Source organism: Leiobunum rupestre, chromosome 3, assembly GCF_980474605.1.
Source record: "Leiobunum rupestre chromosome 3, qqLeiRupe1.1.hap1, whole genome shotgun sequence".
In the NCBI taxonomy this organism is placed as follows: Eukaryota; Metazoa; Arthropoda; class Arachnida; order Opiliones; family Sclerosomatidae; genus Leiobunum; species Leiobunum rupestre.
The window spans coordinates 37,516,081-37,542,869 of NC_143386.1; the positions used below are offsets into that span (position 1 = coordinate 37,516,081).

The window sequence follows — 26,789 nt, forward strand, 5'->3', positions numbered from 1 at the left end:
AGTAAAATCTAAGGGGTGAATTGAGTTTTTTTACCATTTAAAATAGATCAAGAATTATCCCAAGCTTTGAGTACAAAATAATTGAAAGATAATAATGAGCTGTAATTTAAATACATTTTTAGACAAACTGAAATGTTCGAGTTACCTGGTTTTGAAAATAAAGTAACGAAACGCGAACGCTTTAATTTAAATAAATTTTTAGAGAAACCGAAATTTTCGAGTTACCTGGTTTTGGAAATAAAGTAACGAAACGCGAACAATTTAATTTAAATACATTTTTAGAGAAACGCGAACGATTTGTTTTTGAGTTAGATGGCGCGTGTATCAATTGGTCTCACCAATGAACATAATTTTTATTACGTTACTTATAATAACAATTAATTTGACCATATTTTGGCGACTTTTATTAAGTTACTTATGATTTCACTTAATTTGACCATTTTTAACAAAATCCTATTTCACCAATGATCATACTTATCGCATTACGTTACTTATGGTAACACTCAATTTATATGCTATGGAAGCATTCAATTTATATGCCATGGAAACACTCAATTTATATGCGGGGGTTCGTATACGCTATCCAAAAAACCTTACTCCTAAGTCGCTCGATGAATTAGACCTAAGGTGGTGATTTCGGTATTTGCCTAGCTGATAATTATTATTATTATAAAAATTAAGTTACGTAATTCCAAATCTAGGTTAAATTTAGCCTCAGCTATTCAAAAATGGAAATTTCAAGAAAATTGGACTTAATTTAAGGAATGTTATGTAGAGTTTTACAAGAAAATGGAAAATCATGAAAATGGGGGTCGCATAAGATACCCCTAAAACTTTACTTAAAATTAATATTTACCGATATAACTGAAGCTATAAGTAAAAATGATCCTGACCTAACCAAAAATCTATTATCGGACTTAATTTCGAATAAAATATCTGATGCACAAAGCGAAAAGATGAAAAACGGTAAATTGGGCAAACGCCCAAATCTTCGGCTCGAATTTAAAAGTTTTTTATTGGGAAGCCAGTAAATGTAGAGTCGATCTAGATATCTATGAAGTTTTTAACCCTAACTGGTAAAGAGTTATGTACGACACGGCGGCAACGGCTACATTGTACGTGAAACCAATACACACAAATCCCTTGGACTCTGTAAAAATAGACTTTACAAAATTTAAGGGTGTTTTTTAGTTCAATTAAATGAGCGAGTTCGGTACATTATCGAATTCAGCGTTATTTAGTTACCTCAGTCACCGACTGGTGGCGTTGCTCTGGCAGCTAGTCGCATCCGGCGATCTTTTCCAAAATTAGTTTTTAACCCAAGGAAGTATAATTAGTAAAAAATTAATACAATGACGGATACTTCGTGTTTAAAATTCTTTTATTTATAATAAAATCGAGAAAAGTTTTCATCGTGCTGGTTTGCATCGGGTTAAAGACATTTAGACTTAAAATTTTAAGTTACATCCTTTTTAAATTAGAAACATTTGAATAACCTTGAACCTTGAGTTGAAGGTCATCCGAGTTTGTAACTTCTAAAAATCCCTACCAGATGTTAATTTCTAGCAAATTTTGATACTCTAGCAAGAGTTATTAGCCCTTCAAATTGGCCTCTGGTACATTATTTTTATCACAACCTTTTTGTTTTGTCTTAAATTTGTATGATGAAAGCTATTTAGACCTAAAATTTGACGGGGAACACTTTTCTAATTGAAACCAACTTTGTATCTCTAAGGGTTCTCGAGACAAATTTTGAATAACCTTGAAGACGTGGTTCAAGGTCGATACAATTTTTCGTTTTAAACGCCTCCCTGAATAGTTCCACCACCGTTCTACGCAATTTAAGGTAGCTAGCTAACTGGGGCCTATGATATAACATGGGTATTAGCCAAGCAAACAAAATTTCGCAGTCTACCACCAACATTTTGTTTGTTATACGTCAGTCAGTAGTAGCCAGTATATTATTTCTAGCATACTCAAAAATTTATCAAAGTTACTTTAGATTATATCCCACGGCTCCAAGAATATACAATTCACTGTTGAGACAATGGGGTACGAGACCAGTACTGGGATGAAGTTGCCGATAAAGGCTGAAATATGCCTAATTTTTGTATAAGAAAAGTAACTGAAAACATTTTATTATTTTTGAAAACTAAAATTTGGTACTTGGTTCCTGCTAAACGTTCGGTCTCTTGCAGATTCCTTTCAAAACGTGAAAGGTCGATGGGTCATACACTTGCCATTATTTTGTACGGGATTTCGGGATTTCGTAGAGATTTTGGCGATTTTATCATTACTTTTTGAAGTGATTTTGGGATTTCAATGTTAAGTTACCATCGAGAGAGTTGAAAGATTTTGCGATTTTAGACAAAGTGTACGGGATTTTGGTAAATGTCCGACCCCTCGTGAAAGGTCATCTGATATCTGTTGCTTTTATTAAACTTTTAAAAACTTGTTGAGGTTAACGGTAGTAGTTAGTGTAGGGAGCTGTTGGCTAGCGTGGTATGATGCCACCACCCTCCTACGCATTGTAACCCGGTCCCCTGAATTAAAGGCTTTAAAAGTCGCTCGATGACTTAGGCCAAAGGTGGTGCCTTGGGTATTAGCCTAGCTGATTATTATTATTATTATTATTATTATCATCGGATGTTCGTGCCGGCCTCCAATTGGGCTAAATTTAGGAAAGGTTTCGAGACAAATAATGTAGAATTAGAATTGCCGCTTACCTTTGTAGTTTGTTGATCGCCAATAGAACTAACATCACCGGCACCGACGTTTTAAACTTATTTTTACGTAATTTATTTTAATATTTGGAGTGAAAAAAGTCGAGAAGAGCGCATGTTTTGAAGCTTTATTCAAAATAGATGACTACCACATACTCTTTATCCAGAGTTCTACACAGTTTTAATATAGTATAAAATATACAAAATAACCATTTCGAAAATCCTAAAACTAAAACGATAACACGACTATATCACAGTCAATATTGCATAATTATCATTAAATATTTCAATTGATTATTATTCGATATGGATGATTTCAAAACGAAGGAAGAAGCGACAAATCAAAGGCGTCGTTAAGGAGAACAGAATTTGGCACATTTAAACTACCCTTTCCGATTGCAATTTCACAATACATCACACTTCTTATTATGTTAGCTATTCTAGAATGATTCATTTTGGTCTATTTACAATTGTGATTTTAAAATTTCAAGAACTACTCTAGAGTCTGTAAAATCACCGATAGCTCGTACATAACCATTTACATTTCACGTTTCGTAAATTATTAACCAATTTGAGGGACGGCTATATTTAGAAACAGTGGCGGATACCGATTTTAAAAAAGGGGCGGTCTGCAACCCCCTCACTTCCACGGTACAAACGTTCCAGCCCTCTAAGTCCGACACTGTTTACAGATGGACACACATTAGGAGAGTTTAATTATAATTAATAATAAATAATCGGTGTAACCGCGAAATTCTTGTGACTGCTTTAAGACGTTTGGTTTCTAAACCCAATTTTTATATTTAGAAAACTTTAAAAATAGCGCCGCCTATGAGACAAATGATTTCCAAATAGACTTTTAATAAAGAGACGAACGTTTCTTAACAATATTACGACAATGTGGTTCGTGTAAATACGGTGATAAAAATTTGTTCAAAATGAACCAAAATAAGCTATTGTTTATGAAATATTAATTATGGTTTTAGATTTAGTTGAATTTATAGAATTAAAGGTTACAAGAAAAATATCGAAATAAACAACGCAAATAAAAAGAATTTGAGAATTGAAAATAAGTAAACGAGTTTTTGCCAGGGCTGACCACTTAGCGTACTCTTCACGTAATCTCAGCGTATTAAGCGTAATAGCTGTACAGGCAATCTCTAAATTATCAGCTACTCGGTTTTTTGTGCCAAAGGGGTAATAGTATTGACTCTCAACAGATTAAAAATAAATTATAAAATCTCAAGGTCATGCGCCATGTCATGGTTAGTCAAAAAGTTATAGTAATCCTGATAAAAACATCGCGGTGAAGTAATAGAAACGTTGATATGGTTAAATTTGGTAAACGTTCGTAACGATAGTATAACATTAATATATTTTTTTAATTATAAATAAAGTAATTATTTTATCGCCAGTAAGTTACGCTCATTAATAGCTCCATTCAAATTCAGTACTTCATTGGTCACGAGGATAAAGTACTTGCATCGGGGAAATGAACCTTACTCCAAATACTTATTGCAAACGGCCATAATCACAACGCTCGTGCATATACATTTGGTCTACAAATGGGTATAGTGAATACCATACATTACTCCGGTCATTGTTGTACTAAGGGAAGCTGAATTGCCCTTCTAATATAATCATCCCACAAATTATTGCAATTAAATAAAAAATAATAACTTGATATGGCACTACCACCCGCGAAAGTGCCAAACCTGATGTCAAAGATGATCAGAGGGCAGGGGAGAGGGCCTTCAGGAGGAAGGTAAGACAATCCTGACCAAAGCCAACCGAATATTCTTGGGGCAACATTTGCGCTAACCATTTCCACTTTAAGACCTATTCACGCAAGTCAACATTTTCACAAATTGTTGTTGGTCAATATGGGTCGTTTTTATTTTATGACAAAGACCCAGCTAGATAAATTGAAAGCTAATAATTTTAATACATTACATTTTTTACAAACAAAATAAAATAAAATTAACTATAAATATTACACACTTCTAATTACACACTTTTATTAATGTGAATAGGAATCGTTTGTGCTATTAGAGGTATCTTTGTAAGAATTGCGACCAATTGACTTCGCTGGTTAAGGTACGAAATCTCATAGTGTGTTTCGAGAATTTTAGGACGATATTCTCCACCTTCAGGAAGATCGAGACCTTTACCTGTCTTCCCCCTTAGCTATCTAACCCCCTTAGCTGTCTTTCCCCTTAGCTGTCTAACCCCCTTAGCTGTCTTTCCCCTTAGCTGTCTAACCCCTTAGATGTCTTTCCCCTTAGATGTTTCCCCCTTAGCTGTTTCCCCCCTTAGCTGTCTTCACCCTTAGCTGTCTTCAACCTTAGCTGTTTCCCCCTTAGCTGTCTTCGCCCTTAGCTGTCTCCCCCTTAGCTGTCTTTCCCCCTTAGCTGTCTTCCTTCTTAGCAGTTTTCCCCCTTAGCTGTCTTCCTTCTTAGCAGTTTTCCCCCTTAGCTGTCTTCCCCCTTAGCTGTCTTCCCCCTTATCTGTCTCCCCCCTTAGCGGTCTTTCCCGTTAACTGTCTCCCCCTGAGCTTTGTCCCCCTGAGCTTTGTCCCCCTTAGCTGTCTTTCCCCTGAGCTGTCTCCCCCTTAGCTGTCTTTCCCCCTTAGCTGTCTTCCTTCTTAGCAGTTTTCCCCCTTAGCTGTCTTCCTTCTTAGCTGTCTTCCTTCTTAGCAGTTTTCCCCCTTAGCTGTCTTCCCCCTTAGCTGTCTTCCCCCTTATCTGTCTCCCCCCTTAGCGGTCTTTCCCGTTAACTGTCTCCCCCTGAGCTTTGTCCCCCTTAGCTGTCTTTCCCCTGAGCTGTCTTCTGCCCTTAGCTGTCTTTCCCCTGAGCTGTCTGCTGCCCTTAGCTGTCTTCCCCCTTAGCTGTCTTTCCCCTTAGCTGTCTTTCCCCTAAGCTGTCTTTCCCCTTAGCTATCTTTCTTCGGTAGTCCACCAAGTGAACCGTGTGCTGGCTTCATATTCTTAGTCAATGTTAATTCACTTTTAGCATTACGAAAATTCAGTGGATCAAAAAACGTTTGGCAAATATGTTGGTGTGGGTGAATAGGTCTTTGGTAGCGCAAATTAATCCCTTCAAACATTAAAATGATTTTTACGGTTTGTACCAACTAATTGAACACTCTTACAGTGAAACTCAATTAATGAAACTGATCCATCAGATTAAAGTGATTGTATAAACTCTCAGTATATGTCATATAGCAATAGTTTAAATTGAGTGAATATATTATGTGATTATTAAATTGTGTGGACGAAACGCCAGGGAAGGCTGTAATAACTATTACATAAAGGTTGATTGACACTATAATAGCTTTTTTTCTGAGAAAAAGATGGTTTAAGCTAAGAAGTTGAAAATAAATCTCTTATCAGAGAAGTATCGAAACAAAAATCATGTTCCAAGCGATTAAAATTAGTGGTATGTAGAGATAATTACTTTCCTCGTAAGGAATATAATATATTATTCAGATTTAAATAATCAAATGGGAAATAGTCAAAAATCATTAATAAATATATGAAATATTAATTATTTATTAAACGGACGTAAACAAATATGAGAGGGTTTAATTATCTATGATTAGAATCTTCCCCGAAATATTCGTCCATAACAAAAATTGTGGATGTCTTGGTCTGGTATGATAAAATACGCGAAAAAGTAGATAAGTCCATAATTAAAAGGGATAATATAGCTAAATCCTAAACAAATTTGAAGAAATTTAAAAACTTACTAATAACTCGTACCGATAGGTCTTCGAGCAACGCGAAACTCGGATCAAATAGAACGAAACCGGTCTACCGTTGGAATTTCTGGCTATTTTATTTATTTTTAATTTAGTTTATTACTCGAAGATCTATTTGATCCGAGTTTCGCGTTGCTCGAAGACCTATCGGTACGAGTTATTAGTAAGTTTTTAAATTTCTTCAAATTTGATTAGGATTTAGCTATATTATCCCTTTTAATTATGGACTTATCTACTTTTTCGCGTATTTTATCATCCTTCTCACAGTCCATAGGTGGTTTCTTCTAACTTAACTTGGTCTGGTATTCTTTGTTTTCATTATTCAATCTTTTTACATTTTTTTCTTACCTCGAAGTCTGGTTAGCCCCATTGCGAACCAGACTTTATCTATCGCAGAAATGAATGATTGACTTCGAAAATGTTCTACATGACGCGGTTAACGATGGTTTGGCAATCATATAATACCGAGTCTTCGTGATATATATATATTTATGACAGAAATAGTTTATAGAACTGTATCTACAAGAATATTTTTTATACCTTGATATATCGTGATATAGACGTGACAACGTTCTTTCTCTATAGGAAGCGAATTGTAAAATGTAAAAGTAGTGCCATAAAATGAAACGTGCGCGTAAATTTATACAATATCCTTTGTTTCTTAAATTGAATTCTCGCGCTTCGTAAAACCAAGATTATAGAAAGTGACTTCAGAGCATCGTAGCTGTTCTCATTTTGGACGTGCCGCTTAGAACCGACGGTACCACTTTTTCATCCGGGTATTCGGGGCTTATGGCACTTCGATGGACCTTCTCGTCAGCGTGGTACTTGGCTTTGAGGGTCGAGATCATTTTGGCCCTGTACCACGTGACCACGATGACGAAGGAGACGACGAATAGGCCGGCCCCAACCGCCGAAATGGCCCAGATTTGAATGTAGAACATTCGGTTGCAGCCGAGTTCGTCTTCGGTGGAGTCCACTAAGAACACGTCCTTGAGAAAACCCGGCTCGAAACAAACGACCTTTTTGAAGTCCACGTACTCGTCGGAGTAGCTACTCTGGTTGGCTACCCTCAAGTAGTCCCTCAACCAGAGAAGGCTGCAATTACACTCTAAAGGATTGTCGCGGACGTCGAACAATTCGACGCGGTTCCATTCGAGCAGCGCGTACGACACCGTGACCATTTTGTTCCCGCGCAGATGAACTTCTCTGAGGTTACTTAGTCCGTCGAACACGCCGACGTCCAGAAACGAAAGCACTTTGTTGTAATTAAGAGAGACGCTCTCTAATTGAGAGTTGTCCGCGAAAGCTCCTCTTCGAATCGAAGACAACGCCGGCGCGCCGTCCAAGGATAACGTCTTCAGAGAATAGAGACCCCGCAATGATAAAACTTGAATTGACTGAATTTTGTTTTCGCCGATTCTTAAGTGCTCCAGATTGGAGAGAGTGTGCAGCGCCACGGAAGGAATTTCGCCCAGATCGTTATTGTTCAAATGAAGCGTCTTCAGTTGAATTAGGTTTTTAAAAGCTCCTCTTCGGATTGCGTCAATTTCGCAGCCATCGAGAAGCAATTCTTCCAGTTCGGGAAGGTGAACGAAAGAATGCCCCGTTATCACCTGTTGAATTCAAACGGAGACGCAAAACGATATTAAGTCATTCTTAAGGATAATATCAGCTTAGTATATTCAATTAGTCCGTAATTGAACCAGCTAACTATTCTAATTCGGTTCATAGTAAAATTATTAGTTAATAAAATAACTTTTGGTTAACACCTATAGTTATGAAGGAAAACATTATTTTGTCTCCGCTTAACACTCATTAAAGAAATGTTTTTGTTTAAAATCCTATCCCAAATTATGTTATTTAAACGACCAAGAACGCATAGAAGTAACTATGACCTGTTTACGATAATATTTCCCTATTCTGACAAGATGTTATACTTCTCAGAATAAAAACGCCCTAAAAATCTGTCTACAGCGCCATCTCTAAAATCCAAAAGTTGGATATTTTACCCCGCTTTGACTGAAAATTCAATAGTGTGAAGATTTCTTTAATTAATTTATTTATATATATAATTTATAATTACCAAAATAATAAAAATAAATAATAATAACAAATTATAATTTATAGACTCCATTTCCACGACTATATGAAAAAGTAGGCACTTGAGGGTACCAGTAAATTCTCCGAGTTTGAAAAGTTTAACTTCATGGTACCAGCTTTTCATATTTTCATAGCTCTTAGTTACTTCTATAGATTTCTGATACGACCAAATATTACTGGAAATTTTAAAATTTAATGAGTCTCGAAATTGTAATTTTAAATATTTAGGCTTAGTTTCTCTATTCCGTGTTATAGTCGTAAGCCAGATTTCCCGCACGGTACTGACGAGTCCCAAATAGGACGAAACCGGTCTACCGTTGGATTTTCTGGCTATTTTATTTAATATAATTTAATTATTCACTCGAAGATCTATTTGGTCCGAGTTTCGCGTTTTTGTTTGCTCGAAGACCTATCGGTACGAGCTATTAGTAAGTTTTTAAATTTCTTCAAATTTGTTTAGGGTTTAGCTTTATTATCCCTTTTCATTATGGACTTATCTACTTATTCGCCATTTTTTTCATCCTTTACAATGCAGTCTATAGGTGGTTCCTTTTAACTCTTTTTTGATCTGAATTATCTCAATATGATAATGAATAAGCGAAATCTTACTTTGAGGCCATTAAGTCCGAGGTCAAGACTCGTCAACTGAGAGATGTCGTTGAACGATTTAATTGGGAGATGTTTCAGCAAATTGTCTCTAAGGCTCAGTTTCTTCAAATTATCCAAACCAGAATAAGCGTGATCTGAAATTCGCTCGATTCGGTTCTTTGATAAATCCAACTCCTCCAAATTCTCCAGAGGGCCGAGAACGCCAGCGTGGATTTCCTTCAGAAAGTTTTCTTTGATTGTTAAAATCCGGACCATGTTCAAACCTGAAAGTTAAAAATCAATTTTACAGGCGATAAGGCCGGTCAAATTAACTAGGACACTAAACACGAATCGATTTCAGTTAAAATTAAAAAAAAAATGATTTGTTAAGTAGTGACGAAACCCGAATTTATTTTGAGCGTAAAAATATGTCGCTTTGATACAAGGTTCGTAGAGAAAAATACATTGGATTTGATATAGGGTAACAAAGCGAATCCTTAAGCTGATTAGACATTATTATGTAGAAGCATTGTTCCATAAGTGTGACACTTCCTATTAAGTTTTACTGAGTGCTATTCACAAGACAGACTGCATTATGGGTTTCGTCGCCGTTTTGTGTCCGCTTGCGAACTCGTCATACGTAGCCTTTGCCAGCGCCTTGCTAGGGGGAGATTTCCTTCTGGTGATGACGTTACTCCGTTACTGGCTCTCAGTAAAATATTCCCCAAAGTGACAAACTTATGGAACAATTTTATAGACTTATGGTAGAAGTAATTTCACGTAATTTTGAAATCGATCAATCCAAAAAATATAGTAAAGATAATAGTGTATATGCAGAGTTTATCATCGGCTGAATGAAAAAACCATGTAACATGAATAACGTGGTTTTGCTTTTCAAATGTTTAAATTCTATGAAGAATTCGGATATCAACAGTCTTCTATCACAATTATTAGCTTAGATATATTGTTTTCATTAACGCACATGTCTTAACTAAACCCTACTCTCAGAAATATTTCAATCAATATTTTCTTAACAATGCTAGCTATGAATGTTACTAGGTTTTTGCTTTGAGGCGACAATATACAATGTCGATGAACAACTGAAAATAATATTTTTTGTTAAAATGATAGCTCCTCGAAAAGCTTTACCCGAGAATGATCGATTGTTTATAGTCGAAATCATATTTCTGCTCAAGTGCAACACTTCCAGGTTCTTTTGCATTAAGAAGTTGTCCTCGCCGACGGATGACACCTGATTATTGGACATGTCCAAATACTTTAAATTCCGGTAAACGCTGAAAGCGCCCAGGATATTCTTGATGTGGTTGTTGGTCAGAAAGAGTTCCTCCAGTTGCGGGTTGAGGGTGATGGGCACGATGCCCAGTCCGGCGCCGTTACACCACACCGCCAGTTTGTTCTCGTTGCAGATGCATTTCAAGGGACAAAGGCCACTGCACAAATGAACCGAATACAGGAGCAGAGAGCAATACAGGTCCGTCACTACCAGTACCAAGGACGACCGTATCGCGAGCCCAGGCATCATTCTGAAAATAAACCATTTAAATTTTAAATTATTATTGCTATATTAGTTTTTATGATTAGCAGAAGGGGACGCCAAAATCACTGGGGAGAGGGGAACAAGGGTCCACAAGCATGCTTTTTAGGGGCCAGCTACTTTATTGACCCATCACCAGAAAAAAGTTAAGTTAGGTTGGCCCACTGTGACATAGTTTGCCTCCGGGACCTGAAATGTGTCTGCACGGCCCTAAGAGTAACGGTTATCTTAAAACATTCGACCCCGAATATTTCAAGTTACTTCCGGTTAAGTTTTAATAACTAAATCATTAAATTAAAAGATATCAGATAATTTCCACGATTGCCCGTAAATCGTTCGTGATAGCCTGGACCATAGTTGGGACAAGGCAAGGAGTTGGTAGCACGGAGATACCGAGAAAGATATCAGATATTTTGTAAGACGTCCTCTAAAACTTTCGGGATAGCCGGGTCCGCTACTGATAAAACGAAAATTTAATATGGTATTCCTTGAAACCAAATAAATCCATAGTTAAAACGCGGAGGAAATTCATGCATTATTGATGTAGTTGTTGCTTTCTTAACAATTTCATTTCGCAGGTAGAAATTAAACACGGTAATATTCGGATTTCAATATTCGCATTGCCACCTATCGCCTTTAAAATTAACTATTTTGAAATAATTTAGGATATTGACGTTGCTTTTTAGGTCAAAAGATAAGCAGAAGATGAGGTTGACAGTGACGCAACTAGGACCAACGAGACGATTTTAAAGATAAACATCTTAGAAAAATAAATTTAAAATATAGAGCAAAATTGAAATTAATTTCGTCTAGAAGTGGAGCGCGGCTAACAAACATTTTTAGGAGACGGAGTGGGCCTATACATCAGGGAAATTGAAGACCTCTGGAAACAGAAGTGGAGAGCTGGATCGAGTCGATTGTTTGGCGGGCTTAAGCGTTTCTCGCTAACAAATGATACCTGCCGCACTTTCTTTAGCGTTTTTACTCTGTTTAAGTTGAGAGCGGCTTACCGGGTCCGAAAGGGGCATTCCGTTCCCTGAGAGGGATTTCGTTTAATGAGCTTTCAGAATTTATTTCAGTCGTGTCAGGAAATCCAGCGCGCGAGATACCTTCTGGCCGGAGTAGATCGAGACAGTTCTAGCGCGCCCTTGTTTAGCCCTGACGCGCGTTCCTTTTTAGGAAAATTCCTTTCGCGTCGTCAGACAGGTATCGATTACTCACTATAAGTGAGCGAAAATTTTAAAGTACAGCGCGCCTCGCTAAACGGATAGCTCCTAGCGCGGCCTAGAAGCAAACACATTCCAAACAGGTACTCGGGTAATTCCGACTCTCATTTGAAGTTAGCGCTTCGCGGGTTTTATCGCCTTTGCCCATCACGCACCGAGGCAGTTCTCGAAGCTGAGCTCAGCGACACTCCGGATTGTTTGGCCTTTTTACTAAGGGAGCTAGATCGCTTTCTGTTTGTTGTTAATCTCTATGAAAGGAAGTTTGATGGTGGATCAATGAATTTCTTGTTTTGATCCTTAGGACTGCCGTTGATTTACTTTTAGGGTTAACAGTCTGTAGTAGCCTATATTCCTACCACCTTATGCAAAATGCTTTGTTCCAAGACAATTCTGTTCATCTGCAATGGTGATTTCCAATTCAATTAGTGCCCTTACAATTAACAAAACCTTTTACACCCCTTTTTAAAGTATTTCTAATCGTGAACTTCGCAGCGGTTGCACTATGTTAGGAAATTCCTCATAAGAGTGGCTAAGTTGAAACCCTGTTTATATATATATATATATTTTATTTCTTCGCACAAGCAAGCTACATTCTGGCACGAAGAATTGTTATTTCAGAATATTTTCAACAGACTCAAATATTGGGTGCTCTTTCATTTAAAATATTGTACGTCTTTTCCACAAATTCAAAATATTTTATGACGATACTAAATTCGGACTTAAGGAGTAAAATTGCTTTGGAATGGCTAAAGTTTCGTCACCGCGTGAAATGATAACAAATATATCAGGCTACATGTCAAATATTAAAAATTGAGCTTTCTCACAAATCTTAGGAAATTGACCTTCATGAACAAATTTCATGCAAATCGGCAAAGTAGTTATTGAAAACAGCGTTGATATCATAATTTCCATAAAACGTTCTTCGAATGCACTTCGCTCTTGTCGTTGGGTTAGTCAAGTAACCCAAACCCGACCCTACCGGAAATGGGTCTAACCCTAGCCTAACCCGATAATTAAAGTCTAAACCCCGAACCCGACACGACTAGAGCCCGAAATTCATAAAATTATTGAGTTGGGAATAGTTTAATTTGAGTTATATTTGAAATCAACACATTTGCTCAAATATAGAACTTTATCACTACCAAAGACTAGATCAAATTGATATAGTGTGATAAAAGATTTTACCAAGCACTGAATTGTTTAGCGGAATATTTGATAAAAAATAAAGCAGTGAAATAGAGATTTCTAAAGAGATATCAGCCTAATAACGGGGAAAACGCGAGACTCGTTGATTCGTCATTGAGCGTTCTACTTTAGACTGCCTTAATTTACTTTCTCTAGACTGACTCGGACACAAAGGGTACTCTCTAACGATTTTTAGGAGCGAAATTAAAGAGACTTTCAAGCGTTCGCGTTTGGCGTCAACCAAAAGTGGCTAAAGTCCCGGACAATGGCCGAAGCGGATAATGTTTTTGTTTCAAAACAATTCCCCAAGCAAGATAATAATTTGCATAAAAAAGACCACCACTTTCAGTCTAATTTTGGAGTCGCTTTTACGTATTCCATTGCCGAAATCGATGAACTTTTGTACAAAAATGAACGTGCAAACTGTTTTGTCATTAGGCAAATAAAGTATTTTAGCAGAAACAAATTCGGAATTTATCAGTCGTAACGGAAGTTACTTTGTTATAGAAATTGGATTGTTTTATTTTTCAAATTCAGCGACCGTATATAAAATAAAGCAAAAAACTCCGTTTTCGAAAATGAGCTACACAGTCTTAGTTTTCGTATTGAAGATTGATTTTCAATTTAATAGTATGACCAAAAATTATTTTAGAATTATTAACATTAACGCAATTTATCAGCAAGACTTCAGTACTCTCAATTAAATTAGCACAGTATCTCATTGGTTTCCTAAAATTGAAGACTTCCAACGCGATGGAAGCACGCGCTTGTGACATTTACAAAAACATGAGGTAGCAATCATAAATTTGCTCTGGGTGCACACACCGTCAGTACATCATTTACAAATTAAATATATTTAGATATTTAAGTTTTGGATATACTTTGAATATTTAATTATTCGATTTTTAAATACGGTTTTTAGCAGACTACGTTTCCTACGCATCTCGCTCTCGGTGAAAAATTGAGCTGGAGGTCTCTATAGAATCAAGACACGTTTATAGTGAGTTACATATTTTTACTGAAAAGCTTTTTTTTATCAGCTTCTGGAAGTACATTTATTATATACACTTGGAGTTCCTCACAAATCAAAATATAAATTTAATTTAGTATTTACTTTCTATCCGAAATATCAAATACAATTAGTCTAATTTATATTGTACTTTCCATTCTTAACAAACAGACTTTCCTGTGGAATTTAACCAGTTCAACGATTTCGTTCCCAGACTATAGGACATATTTGGCCCTAACGGTCGAAAAGATTACGAAAAGTGTGTACCAAAACTATTCCATTAATAGTTCAGCGTTTTCAATACCAGGTACATATTGAATCGAAATTCAGGCCGACGACTTTTGGAGATTCCACAAGCATACCAGCAAACAGAACGTGATCAATAAGCCTCTCTGGCATCGTTCACTAAATCGCCGCCACTCGCCACTCCAGCGTATGATACGACCAAATAGCGCATCAACTAAAATTCCTTCCACGATTTATTGTCAGGCCGGTTCCTTTCAAATTTACGATTTTGCTCGAACCTCGAAACGAACAGCGTTGAAACGGATAATTACGTATGGATTTACTAATCCGTTAATTGTTCAAATTACATTGCAATGTCACTGTTATTAATGCTGTCATTGTAAAAACTGTTATTCTCCCGCTTAAACCGATATTTTCAAGATTAAATATAGGGAAGCGACTGCAAGGTTTCGAAGTAAACTAATAAACACTTAAATAATTAATAGTATTAGTTAATTTCCGAACCGTATGTTTTATTAGTTTACTTCAAAACCTTGCAGTCGCTTCCCTATAAATAATCTTGAAAATATCGGTTTTAGTACATATATATATGTCTGTATATGTATATATAGTTATATATATGTTATGTATATAAATGTATATGTATATATAGGTATATATATGTTATGTATATAAATGTATATGTATATATAGGTATATATATGTTATATATATAAATGTATATGTATATATAGGTTTATATATGTTATGTATATAAATGTATATGTATATGTGTGTATATGTATATATATAAATGTATATATGGCTGTATATGTATATGTTTATTTATATATATTAATATTTAAAGGGCCACACAATCGCTTGAATGATTTGAGGGTGGAGCTCAAAGTAAGTTTGAGTCACGTTCCGGAAAGGGAGGAGCCACTTGAAATTCAGCCCGAATTTTTCAAACGAAACCGTGTACCTTTAAGTTGTACACGAAATTAATAATTAAATTAATTTATCAGCTAGACTAATACCCTTGGCACTACCTTAGGTCCAAGTCAGCTAGCGACCTTTTATGACTTTATTTCAGATGGCCGTGTTACAATGCGTTGGAGGGTGGTGGCAAAGACTTCATTCCACGCGAGCCAATAGCCCCCTGCACTCGCAATTACCGTTAACTTCAAAAAGGTTTAATGAAAAGGGGATATTTGGTACACCTGTAAATAGTATCGCACTGGTTGGCAAAGATAGTACTTTATATTTATTATTATTTTATAGTGGTTCCATTATTGCAGGGCAATAAAATAATTGAGGAATTGATTTGTCTTTCGACAAAAACAGAGCTTCTGAAAGTGCAAATTCGAATCAAATTTACCGCGCACGAATGCACGCTATCACGAAGCTGTAGAATATGACCGGATATGCGGAATGGATTTCCCTCAAGGTAAGATAGTGACCGAAGCCTCAACGTTTACAAAGGGTGCCACTTAATTTATTCGTGCATTTAGGGCGAAATCAAGTTGGGGCATGCAAATTTTCACCATTTTGACGCTTATAGAACCTCTTCGGTAAATATGCAGTATTAACGAAAAAGCGTATATGACATGAGTTTATCAATTTATATCGACATGCTGAGGTAAAGAAAACTCTTTAATATAAATAATCAACAAGCAAAGCTTGTTTTTCCAGTTTGGTGTAATGGTTGAATAAAGTATTTATTTTTCTACTTGTTTCCGAAATAAATTCCGTATTTAGCGAAGCGTATCAAATTCTGGTAAACAGAAAAGTGGAACTTAGCAGATAAGTAAACACACGAACAAATGAGGTAGAAAAGTAATATTTTTTGGGGGACTAAAGAGAGCTATACCTCGGCTGGGATTTTGCTTGAATAAAACAAAATACTGCCACTGAACTGAATAATATTTTTAAGCCTTTTATTTAAGATAATATAGTTTTGGATTTGTTTCGCCTTTAAAAATACATGGCCTTATCAATAGCTGAAATAGTCATCAATAATAGATACTATATATCGAGTAGGAGGAACGTATAAGATAAACAGTCTACGCGAAATAAAGCTTCGTGAACAGTACTAAACGTTTCCCCTAGGTGTCTACTGTAAATCTAAATTTTCAATTTCCCCTAAAATTTTTGGTAGTCGAAGATACGCGTTGGTTATAACATTCATTTAATAAAAATAAAAATTATTACTATTTCAAACCATATTTAACTATAAATTTTGTATTTTTGTTAAGTTTCCAAAAATAATTGTAAATGAACAGGGCTGATACTCAAATTCATAACTAATATTAGTGGAAATAGTAACTAGCCTCTTCCAAAATAGTAACCTAAAAGTAACTAAGAAATACCTTAAAAACAGGAATTTAGAGTAAAAATCACAGATCATTGCTTAAACAAATTGCAATACATTAAGTATTTGCTAATTAGGAACTTTACTTTACTTTTTTACGTAAATTTTTACTTTTATTTTATCTCCCGCTAGTTTTGTAACTAAAAAAGCCTACCTTCTTTACGATTAAAGGATATTGTTATAAGATGGCGTTTCTGATTTCTATGGGCAGTACTAAAATTAAATATGGTAAAATATTTTTTCGTAGAGATAACCTAACAAATTTCAAAATAGAAACTTTAAGGAACCAAATTAGACAAATATTAACTTTTAGTAACTAATTAAAAAAAAGTAACTTTTAGTTAAAAAAGTAACCCAGTATCAGCCCTGTAAATGAATGACTTTGAATTTAAAACTGTGTGCTTCTTATCTGTATAAAAAGCTCAATATCGTAAATCAATTAATATTATATACTCTTAGAAAAATTAAATTTTAAGAGGGTATTTTAGGAAGTAATTTTTTCAATAAACTCCTCCGAAATCACACAAACTCAATAATTGTCTATATAATATAATAAGTATCTTTTGATGTCATAAGGTACGCTCATTGAATTTAATAAAGAAAATTATAAATCTAATTTGGGTTTTTGAAATGTTTGGAACATCTTCATCAAATTAAATAACGCGCACTTTACTTTCGTCTTCAAACTTTAGGAAAAACGTTATATTCGCGAGTTTCAACTCGGTACAAATTTCCTCCAGGCGAAATAATTTAAGAAGCAACTTTGTCACTTGAAACGAACCAGTAATGCCAGACGTTATGTACAAGAACACAATTCGTTGCAAAATGTGCTTAACCACATTGCCGAAATGAAGGAAAACCAAAAAAGAAAAGAAAATTAAGTCTTTTAATGTAGTATCTAAATTTTAATTGGAATTTAATTTATAAAGCGCTTATATTCGAGCTTTGTACGTAATATTTCCAATTTTTCCAATTTGTGAATATCAGATATTTAATACTAGTGTTGTTAATTTTCCGGAAAAATAAAATTCGGAAACATTTCCAGAAAATTTCCCGGAAATTTTCCGAATTGCGGGAAAATTTTCCGCAAATCGGAAAAATAAAAAATTTAAACATAAATTACTTTTTAAGGGTTTTTAATGTTTTTACCTTCTTATCGATGTAAAAAAAATGAGGCGAAAATGCCGCTTTATATAAATTTGCAAACAATATATTAGACTAATCATGGAATGAAAACTTTTTTTTATTTTTTTCGGAAAAATACGGAAAATGTTCCGGAAAAAAGGCCTCGGTCATTTTCCGGAAAATTTTCCGCGTTACAACACTATTTAATACTCTAAGAAATCAGAAGTCTGTTTAGTGCTCGGAATTGTTTATTCATTATCCACAAAATTTTCGATTTATTTAACAAAAGTTGGTAAAAAGAATATAATTTTAACTTACTTAATTATGTTTTTTACGCAACCAAGCATTTATTTGAATGAAAATGGTATTTATTTAAATAATTGTTTGTTTTGTTTAAATAATAGGCTTATCCACTTCCGATTTTTTAAACATTTTACAATTATTATTCAAATATTGGTTGTTTAAATAAATATTATTTAAATATCGCCGAACTTATTTTATCCATGGAAAATAACACGTCGCATTAATCAATGATTGTATATCAGTTTAAAACAGATAACTGGTGTAGCTTTTAGAAATTATTCAAGGCTGTTCTAATCATAACGGTAGTATTAAAACAGATTTCAACATTATTACAACAAAGAAATATATAAATAAGTAATACAATAACAATAAAATTACATTTGTTGTATACCAGACGTTAAAAAATTAATAAAATTTTTGGTAGGAATTGAGCCTACAGTCTTTCGGAATTCATGCTTATGCCTCTACCATTGGAATACCGCTTTTGAAGCCGAAACGCTACCATTCCCGCCCATTCCCGTTGAAACAATACCCAGTCCCATAATATTAATTTTTAAATTATTGTCTACCAACTATTCCCATTCATTTTGCAATATCCGTTCCCAATTCGAAGTATTACGACCATTCCATTCCATTCGCGAACTCAAAAGCCCTTTTCCATTCATTCCATAACCGAAAATAAAACATTAATCTGATTCCCGCGTTAACTGTGATAAATTGCCAAAAAAAACCGTTTCCACGCAGTTTTTTAACTACCGAGGCCCGGAATAAATAGACATCCGATGTCCAATTTTTAGAAAATTGGATCGAGTTACATTTCGAAGTCAAACTATTTTCTTATCATCTTCAATCAACGAAATATTTATATAACCCTGGTAAAATAAGGATTGCGGATGTAATTGTAGCTGACTCTAGAACATACATTTTTTATTACCGAGCGTACTTATCCGAAAGTAGCCATCTGAGACAAGAATTCAAATATTCAAAAATAAAAGTAAACGAAAACTTTTCGAAGAAACTCGATATTATTTCTCGAGAAAGACGTCCTTTTTTTCGTGCGCGCGTTCCTATTTTCTCTTTTATATCGTTTTCGTGATCGTCTCAATCTGATATTTATTTTACGTTAGAGTGGAGAGCTATAAAAATATAAAGAAACTTCTGGACGAGTAGCGCGAAACAGAAAAAAAAGACGAAGGGTATAAAAACCATAAGGGAAATTGCTTTCGATCTGCGGGAATAAAAAATGAAAACGTTGGGAGAAGAGAGATATAAACTTACCAATATATATTATATCTTCACATGGATACCTTTAAAGAGATTATTCTGTCAAAACCCGTATTCCACATTTCGCACCATAAAAGAAATCATTTTTCCCATAAGCGCGAGACTCCGAGCGTAGCTGTCCAATAACGGCGCGCGGATCTAATAGATGACATCCTGCCAAAGTCGTCGAGATGTACCGGGTCGGGGTCCGCTCTCTTCGACTGCTCGACTCCGACTGAGTTCTCCCCCGTCGGAGCTCTCTTACGTATAACAGCCGCTAGCTCGCGTATAGCCTGTAGGGACTGTAGGGAGGGAGGTGTCTACGCGTCTCTGGCTGACTCTCCTCTTCTTCCCGGTCGCTTTTCTTTTCCCCGAAAGGATCGCCGCGAAAGCTGCCGATCAGGGCGATCCATTTAGGAAGTTCGGGGTAGTTTGCTCTCCGCAACTCCTTCAATTACTTGGCCAGGATTTGAGGTCTTGGTTTGGCGCTGTGTGTCCGAGGAAGGAAAAAGAAGGGGCTTTCCAGTTGTCGCTGTCCTTAACTTCTCTTTTTCACTAACCCATAAAGAACGGGTCACGAGACACGCGAAGGCAGAGAGGTTCGAAAAAAGAAGGAGCTCTAAATCCCCGAGCCTCTTTTTCGCAACGTTTTTTGTCCCGTTGAGACTTACCCTATAGCTGCCTGGGCCTAATATGGCTCCTGTATTGTGTCTTAGGCCGCTTATTTAGCCGCTATTTCGGCTAATAGCTCTACGATGCTTAATGAGGAGGCATTACGCTAAAAGCCTCCCCCGTATCCTCGATTTATAGATTGCTTCATCCGCGTCATTATCAGATTCTTTGCAACCGACGAATTGATTTTCTGGCCATTTGGGTTAGGCGTTTTTACCCGGATTGAGCCAAAATTATCGTTATAATCAGTTACGCTTATAAATCAGAAAGGATAAATCCAAAATGGACTAGTATAACGTTATCAGGAGTTACCGATTTCAAATATTCGCGATGGTGAGCTTTCGCGTTGAAATATATTTTAATCGATTATCCTAAGTTTGTAACATTGACTTGGTTTCCAGTCAATATGTGGGAGACGATATTTTCGATAAACCAAGACAACACTTCCATCACCTTTGTTTGTTAATAATAGAAAATATTCTTGGCGATTAGTTAGAGCCAGAACCAAACCAATTTTATCAACATAAGCAAAATCTCCGTTCCGCAATTTGTGACGCCCGTCAGCGCTCCTACCGAGATAATTGCGAAATATTTATATCCAAATACAAAAAACGTGCGTAAAAATGTCAGATAAATTGCATTCCGTCGTCTGCTCTTCTGTTTTTAATCGAAGTTAGGCTTTTGGGATTAAAATGGGGTTTAGATTATTCAGTAATGATTGTATTGGAATAAAAATGAAAGGGTGTTGATTTTAATTAATTTAAATAGAAGGTTCGCTTTAAGGTTTTTACATCTATAGTTTGTGTGAAGGTGTAAATAGATTATAAATTTAAAAAGGAATAGTCAAAATGGAAGTAAAAGTATAAGCTTTGACGACAGTGACGAGCAAAGAACGCCAGGTCTAACGTCGTCCGCTAATATTGGGGATAATTGGGCACGTGTTTAGTATTTGGATTGAAATCTTTCCAATACTTGAGACTACGGCGCTACAAGCAGCCCTACCGTAAAAGCAAAGAGTATAAAAACTACGTAACCTAGAGATATAATGACGGTCGAAAGCAGTAAAGGAAGTTGTAGCAACCGGGGGGGGGGGGGGGGGAGGCACTCAGTGAATTTGCACTTCAAATTTCGGTACCGCAGCGCCACTACGACAGTTTTAAGTGGCAATCATTTTGATTTAGTTCAACATACTTGAAAATTCCTTAAGGACTTGGCTAGCTTTAGGGCTTGGCAACGTTAAAGAACAAACGCCTTATTCTTCACTTTTTGAAAATAAACACCGAAACAACGAATCCACAAATTCTAACTAAAAAAATCACGAAACAGTAATCAAATACTGTCACTTTTTTGAATTGACAGATATTAGACAATTAAATATCCAAAATGCCAATTTTAGCACCTCCGCAACACCGTAACTGCCATTTTTCTCCGGTATTATTATTTATTGTACTAAAAACTGCCGTAGTGGCGCTGCGGTACCGAAATTTGAAGAGCAAATTCACTGAGTGCCTTCCCCCCCGGTTGGTACAACTTCCTTTACTGCTTTCGACCGTCATTATATCTCTAGGTTACGTAGTTTTTATACTCTTTGGTAAAAGCACCAAGATCTAGAGCCATTTGGTTTCGGGTCCAGTAATTAGTCGCCCAAGGTTTTTCTACCTGAGTATAAATATATAAATTCTTTGTTTGGTATTTTTTTAAAAGGATTCCCTGTAGGAACATGGGAGAGATTTTCCAAAATGACCAACTATAATCAGTGCTAATTGTCGGACAATGGCTGAACTATCCTGTGCATAAAAATGACCTAAGATATATTGAAAATAGACCTTTCCATAAAATGTTCGTTACGGTAAGAGGGGTAAAGAAAGCTGTTTTTGCAACGATGATTTAGATCAACGTTAAATATATTACTCCTTGTTTTTACCCTCGCTTGACTCTTGAGCTCTGTATGTCGTCTGCTACCGAGTGTAAGTATTTACAAAACATGAGGTCGTACAACACGGCGGATTAGAATTAATCCAAGTGATATTGTTAAATTTGTTACATCAAATGTTTAAAGTATAAACGTATTTCGTTTACTTAACTAGTCATAAAAGGAGATGATTTAAATATTTAAAATACCGAAAAATATAGTACGGTTTCGATGATGTTTAACAGTTTATAGCTAAGGCTTAACATTTCATTGACAGTCACAGAAGTGTATGATGTGTATCCGGTAAAGATTGTTGTTTATCATAAAATACTAGATAATAAATATCTAAGAATTAACAAATAAAAATACTTTCACAGACTTGATATGCGTATTGCCATAATAATTCATTTAATTAGTATCGAAAATAAATTAAAATCAGTTTGAACTCCAAAGTCACTAAGCCTAACCCGAGCTCCGAGTAAAATGTTTGAGGAAATCTTACCGGGAAATGCAAAAGTACAGCCAACTTTTTGTTTAGTCTTAGCGAAATTGGTGGTGGGTGACGTAGAAAAAAAACAGTGATAGCACGTAGAAATATTTCATGGAAAGGCCTTTTGAAATCAACTTAAAAATAATTAAATCGGATGAGTTAATCGTCATATCATGGAAAGCAGAAAAGGATTCATACTGGGAAAGTTAATAAAAATTGTTTGTTTTATTATTAAAAATCTGGAAATTTCCTTGAAAATCTCCTCATATTTAAATATGGAAAAAAACGAACTTCATCACCGTTACACGTCCCGTCTCACTTAGCTTTTACAGCGACTCACTAGATGGCGATATTATTTCTCTCGGCGAGCTCTCCGTAAAATAGACCGCTTTTAGCAACCCATAAAAATGGATCCACGCCCACACAGATTTTTCTGTCCCCTCAACACCGCGATCTAGTCGTTTAAAATTGAAACAGCAGATAATTTATTCATTAAAAAAAGCAGTCTAATATTGGTTTCCGTAAAGAAAGGAAAACGGCGATGAAATGCGTGTTTGGGTGTTTGGACATTAGCACATCGTCGTCGGGAAAACTACTTTACAAATATGATAAAAATAATTTTTACTGTTGGAGAATGACTTGGTCGTCCCATTGTTGCACCTTCTGCTGGGTTGAGCGGCTTGCGTCAAGGGTGCGACTATCAGTAGTGGGGTTCTGCTACCCATGCTGGTTTTGTCACCTGTCCGGGCTTGTGGACGCTGGCGTAGGGCATTCTGATCGGGGTTTAATGTGGAGTATGGCTCTGGGGGCTTTCCTTTAATTTTTATTGCAGAGTATGGTAATATTATTTTCATAAGTTTGCTTAGTTGTTATTTGTTTTTTAATATAGACTTTTTTTAGTTTTATTTGTGGTTATATTTTTCTTTTTGTGAGTGCGGGGTTCTTTCCCCCGTTACCGTTATGATAAACTAATGATGTTAGCTTGGAGGGGTATTTTGCCTTTGGTTTTAGGGTATTTTGGGTTTTTATACGGACTGTTAGTATAAGTTTTTTTAATTACTTTGTCAGATAGATTGAGTTAAATTTAGAATTTAAATAGGGCTTAGGTCAGGTAATAGTATTAATAAGAATGTTAATTCTCCCTTTATCTCTTTTGCTTATGGGCGTTCTAAGATCTAGATTTGAATTAAATAAATCATTAGGTTACCTATATTTTGCATTCAAAACAAATTGCTTTTATTTAGCTAAATGATTAGTTTAGTCTATTATCTTGAATCCTTATAGCTAGAGGTCTTAATAAGAAGTAGGCGAAGTATTTGATTGTAAAAACTTGCCCTAAATTGAGGTAAGGTTCCTCGATGGGGGAGGCTTCAATTCATGATAATAGAATAACTAAGGTAAGAAAGCTTCAGAATATAATTTGGATATGATGAAAAATTGACTGTCTATCCCCCCCCCCCCTCTCCTTCTATTAAACTGTGAATTATTTTAACATAAGCATACTATCTCAAAAATTAAAAGTAAATTATTATAATAAGTAACGATATAACGTTATAATAAATTCAGGCCCCGGGAAATCTAGAGTGTATACTTCAGTTTGATAGCACCCACACTAGAAATTAACATGAGGCTACCTTTAGCAGTGTTATCATGCGGCAGCGCAATTTGAATGGACCCTTTACTTATCAATGATATAATTATTTAACAAAATTATTAAAATGCCCTCATTTGACCTTTTACTATTTTATGAGATTTAAAAATAAAATAGTATTGGTGTGGTTCCTTTCTTACCGGTACACCGGGCTATAAATTCTGACAACATGTTGGAGAATGACTATTTCTGGAGATAAAACGTCACCAGTTAAATAAAATAAACCATCATATCAACTGTGGAATCAGTGACAGAAGACTTACCACCACTATATGGAGAGGAAATTTTGTAGTAGAACGGTTTAAGTAGGCTTGACAACGTTAGACCATGAACTAAATACAATATAGACATCTAGCGGAAATAGTTTGAACTTAAGAAAATATTTTCGTCGGCTAGTTAATGGCACGTAACGTTTTTTTATAATTTTTACAATGAAACATGGAAAAGGGTTCGATTTCATTTTATAAGAACACAACTACATGGTTTTTTCCAAAAGTTTAAAAAAGAGACAAATAATGGTAAATGTATATTGTTTAATTAGATATTACGATATTTTGCAACTAAAACCAAACATCTAGCTTCCTCCCCTAATTAAAATCAGTTTCCACGACTAAACCAAACAAAAACCCGTTACTACTTACTACTTCGAACATCTAACAGACGAAATTATATGTACACGCTTATATGTTAATCTAGTAATACTGCATGCCGTAAGATGGCGCTACATTCGTAGGTCATTCATATGCCTAGGTAGGACCATGTTCACCTTCAACACCTGAATCGACACTTCTTCAAGCAGATCCTACAGTTTAGGTTTCGTGAAACTATTGATCGTTACCGTTTTAATTAATGCTTAAACTTGTTAAAGTACCATTTTAGGAGGATCGTTAGATAACGGTCCACGGCGATCTATTATTATTTAATGTCTACGGCTCTCGGAACTATATTTGGTGCTTTAGTATAAGCACTAAAGCGTTAACCTTTTCCAGATCACTTCCATCGAACGAGGCTACGAAAACTAAATTGTAACGTTCTCGTAGAATACCCGTTTATAGATAAAAGCCACACATTACCATAAACGAGCAATATTATTCCTCTTTTACTTCGCTCAATTTAATAATAAAAGGGCCTTTATAAATAACTTCGATATTCAAACACTTTTTTGAAAGGTATCAGTAAATTATCTTCGGTAACTTTTTTAACAGCGTTCAACCTAAAAACGTTCGGCTATTTGGCATTTTTTTCAATAAAAATTTATTATTATTAAAATTTATAAAAAATTATCTTACGCGATAAGAGTTTTTCTAGGTCATTAGATTTAAACGTGTACCTTTCGCAAGCTGTAAGATAATTTTTACGCCGCTAAACAACTCAAAATTTGCCGTGTATAACGGCACAGAATGTAAAAATTAGGCTGTTAATTTCTTTATAAAAACCGTATTTTCCGATGCAATAATTTGATAATGCTATTATTATGTCATAAAGTATTTGGAAAAATATCGCGAAGTTATATGTTTCAAGCGGAAAAAATTAGCAGGATATAAAGCTGAATACTTTTGTCGTAAGAGATGTATTTTACAATCTAATAATTAATGTAATTAAATAACTGAAATTGTAATATAGACTGCAAAAAAATTTTGATTGAATAATTAGAATATCAAATATTTGTTTTATAGCCACGTTAAATACAGAAATAGTTTGGTTGAATATTTTTAAATGAACAAAAAGTGGTAGTTAACTGATGAAATACAAAATATTATTGTGATTTCCAAATAATATGACGTGTACAGTTTTAGTTTTAGTTTTACTTTGCTGTTTTAGGAAAGGCTCCATAACCTGGACCTCGTTGCCCAGGCAACAGCAAAGTTTCCACTTTCAAGAGTCAGGACCCACAAAGATATATGGCGTCGCAAAGTGCTAACTGTTGCATTATAACAAATTTGGGTTTTATTTACTTTTCGTTTTAACTTCATTAAAGCAGTTTAATGCCTGGAATGTATGGAAAAGAACATTGAGGACACACATTTCATCAATATAAATGGCTTTAAAGGGGCCAAGCTTTTCCAAATATGGCCTTATCTCCGTATCAAAAGATTAACAAGACGTTTAATATACTAACATGTACCTTTTATTGTCTTGAAAAAATAGCTCTTGGCCCAAAAGGTTGAAACGAAAAATAACGCCAGATGTTTGGGTTTGAATATTGCCGCCAGCGCCCTTAACCCCGTATGAGCGATTTGCGAACTATCCTAACTTTTAAAATCGCGCAATTTAGGCTTAAGTCTCTTATAACTGGAACCATAGAGATAGAAAAGAAATAGAGGGAAGATTACCGCGTTAAGGCACCCCTGTTTTTGACCGGCAAAATTCAACCCCCCCCCCCACGCATGTATGAAAGCGGATATGGGCAGAATTTGCAACGCCATCTATCCTTCCTTTGTTTACATCAAATGACAGTTGATTTTCCAAAAGGCATAATGTATTTCATTTCACCGCGCGTCGATGGCGCCACGTAATCTGCCCATCTCATGGCTTCCTACATTGGGTCGGCACTCGCGGTCAACTTCGCCAGATACAATAGTGCATCTATTTCTTTTCTATCTCTATGACTGGAACGCGCCGCGC

The 26,789-nt window shown here is 35.5% G+C and overlaps 1 protein-coding gene across 1 annotated transcript; it reads right to left on the reverse strand.

Annotated features, from left to right (window-relative positions):
* Positions 1-6,835: 6,835 nt before the first annotated feature.
* LOC149951643 (uncharacterized) lies at positions 6,836-10,714 on the reverse strand. Its single transcript, XM_090169632.1, has 3 exons — positions 10,324-10,714; positions 9,196-9,458; positions 6,836-8,099 (listed from the first exon to the last, which is right to left on the reverse strand). The coding sequence occupies exons 1-3, from the start codon at positions 10,712-10,714 to the stop codon at positions 7,194-7,196; spliced, it is 1,560 nt and encodes a 519-aa protein (XP_090025758.1). The 3' UTR covers positions 6,836-7,193.
* Between the last annotated feature and the right edge of the window lie 16,075 nt (positions 10,715-26,789).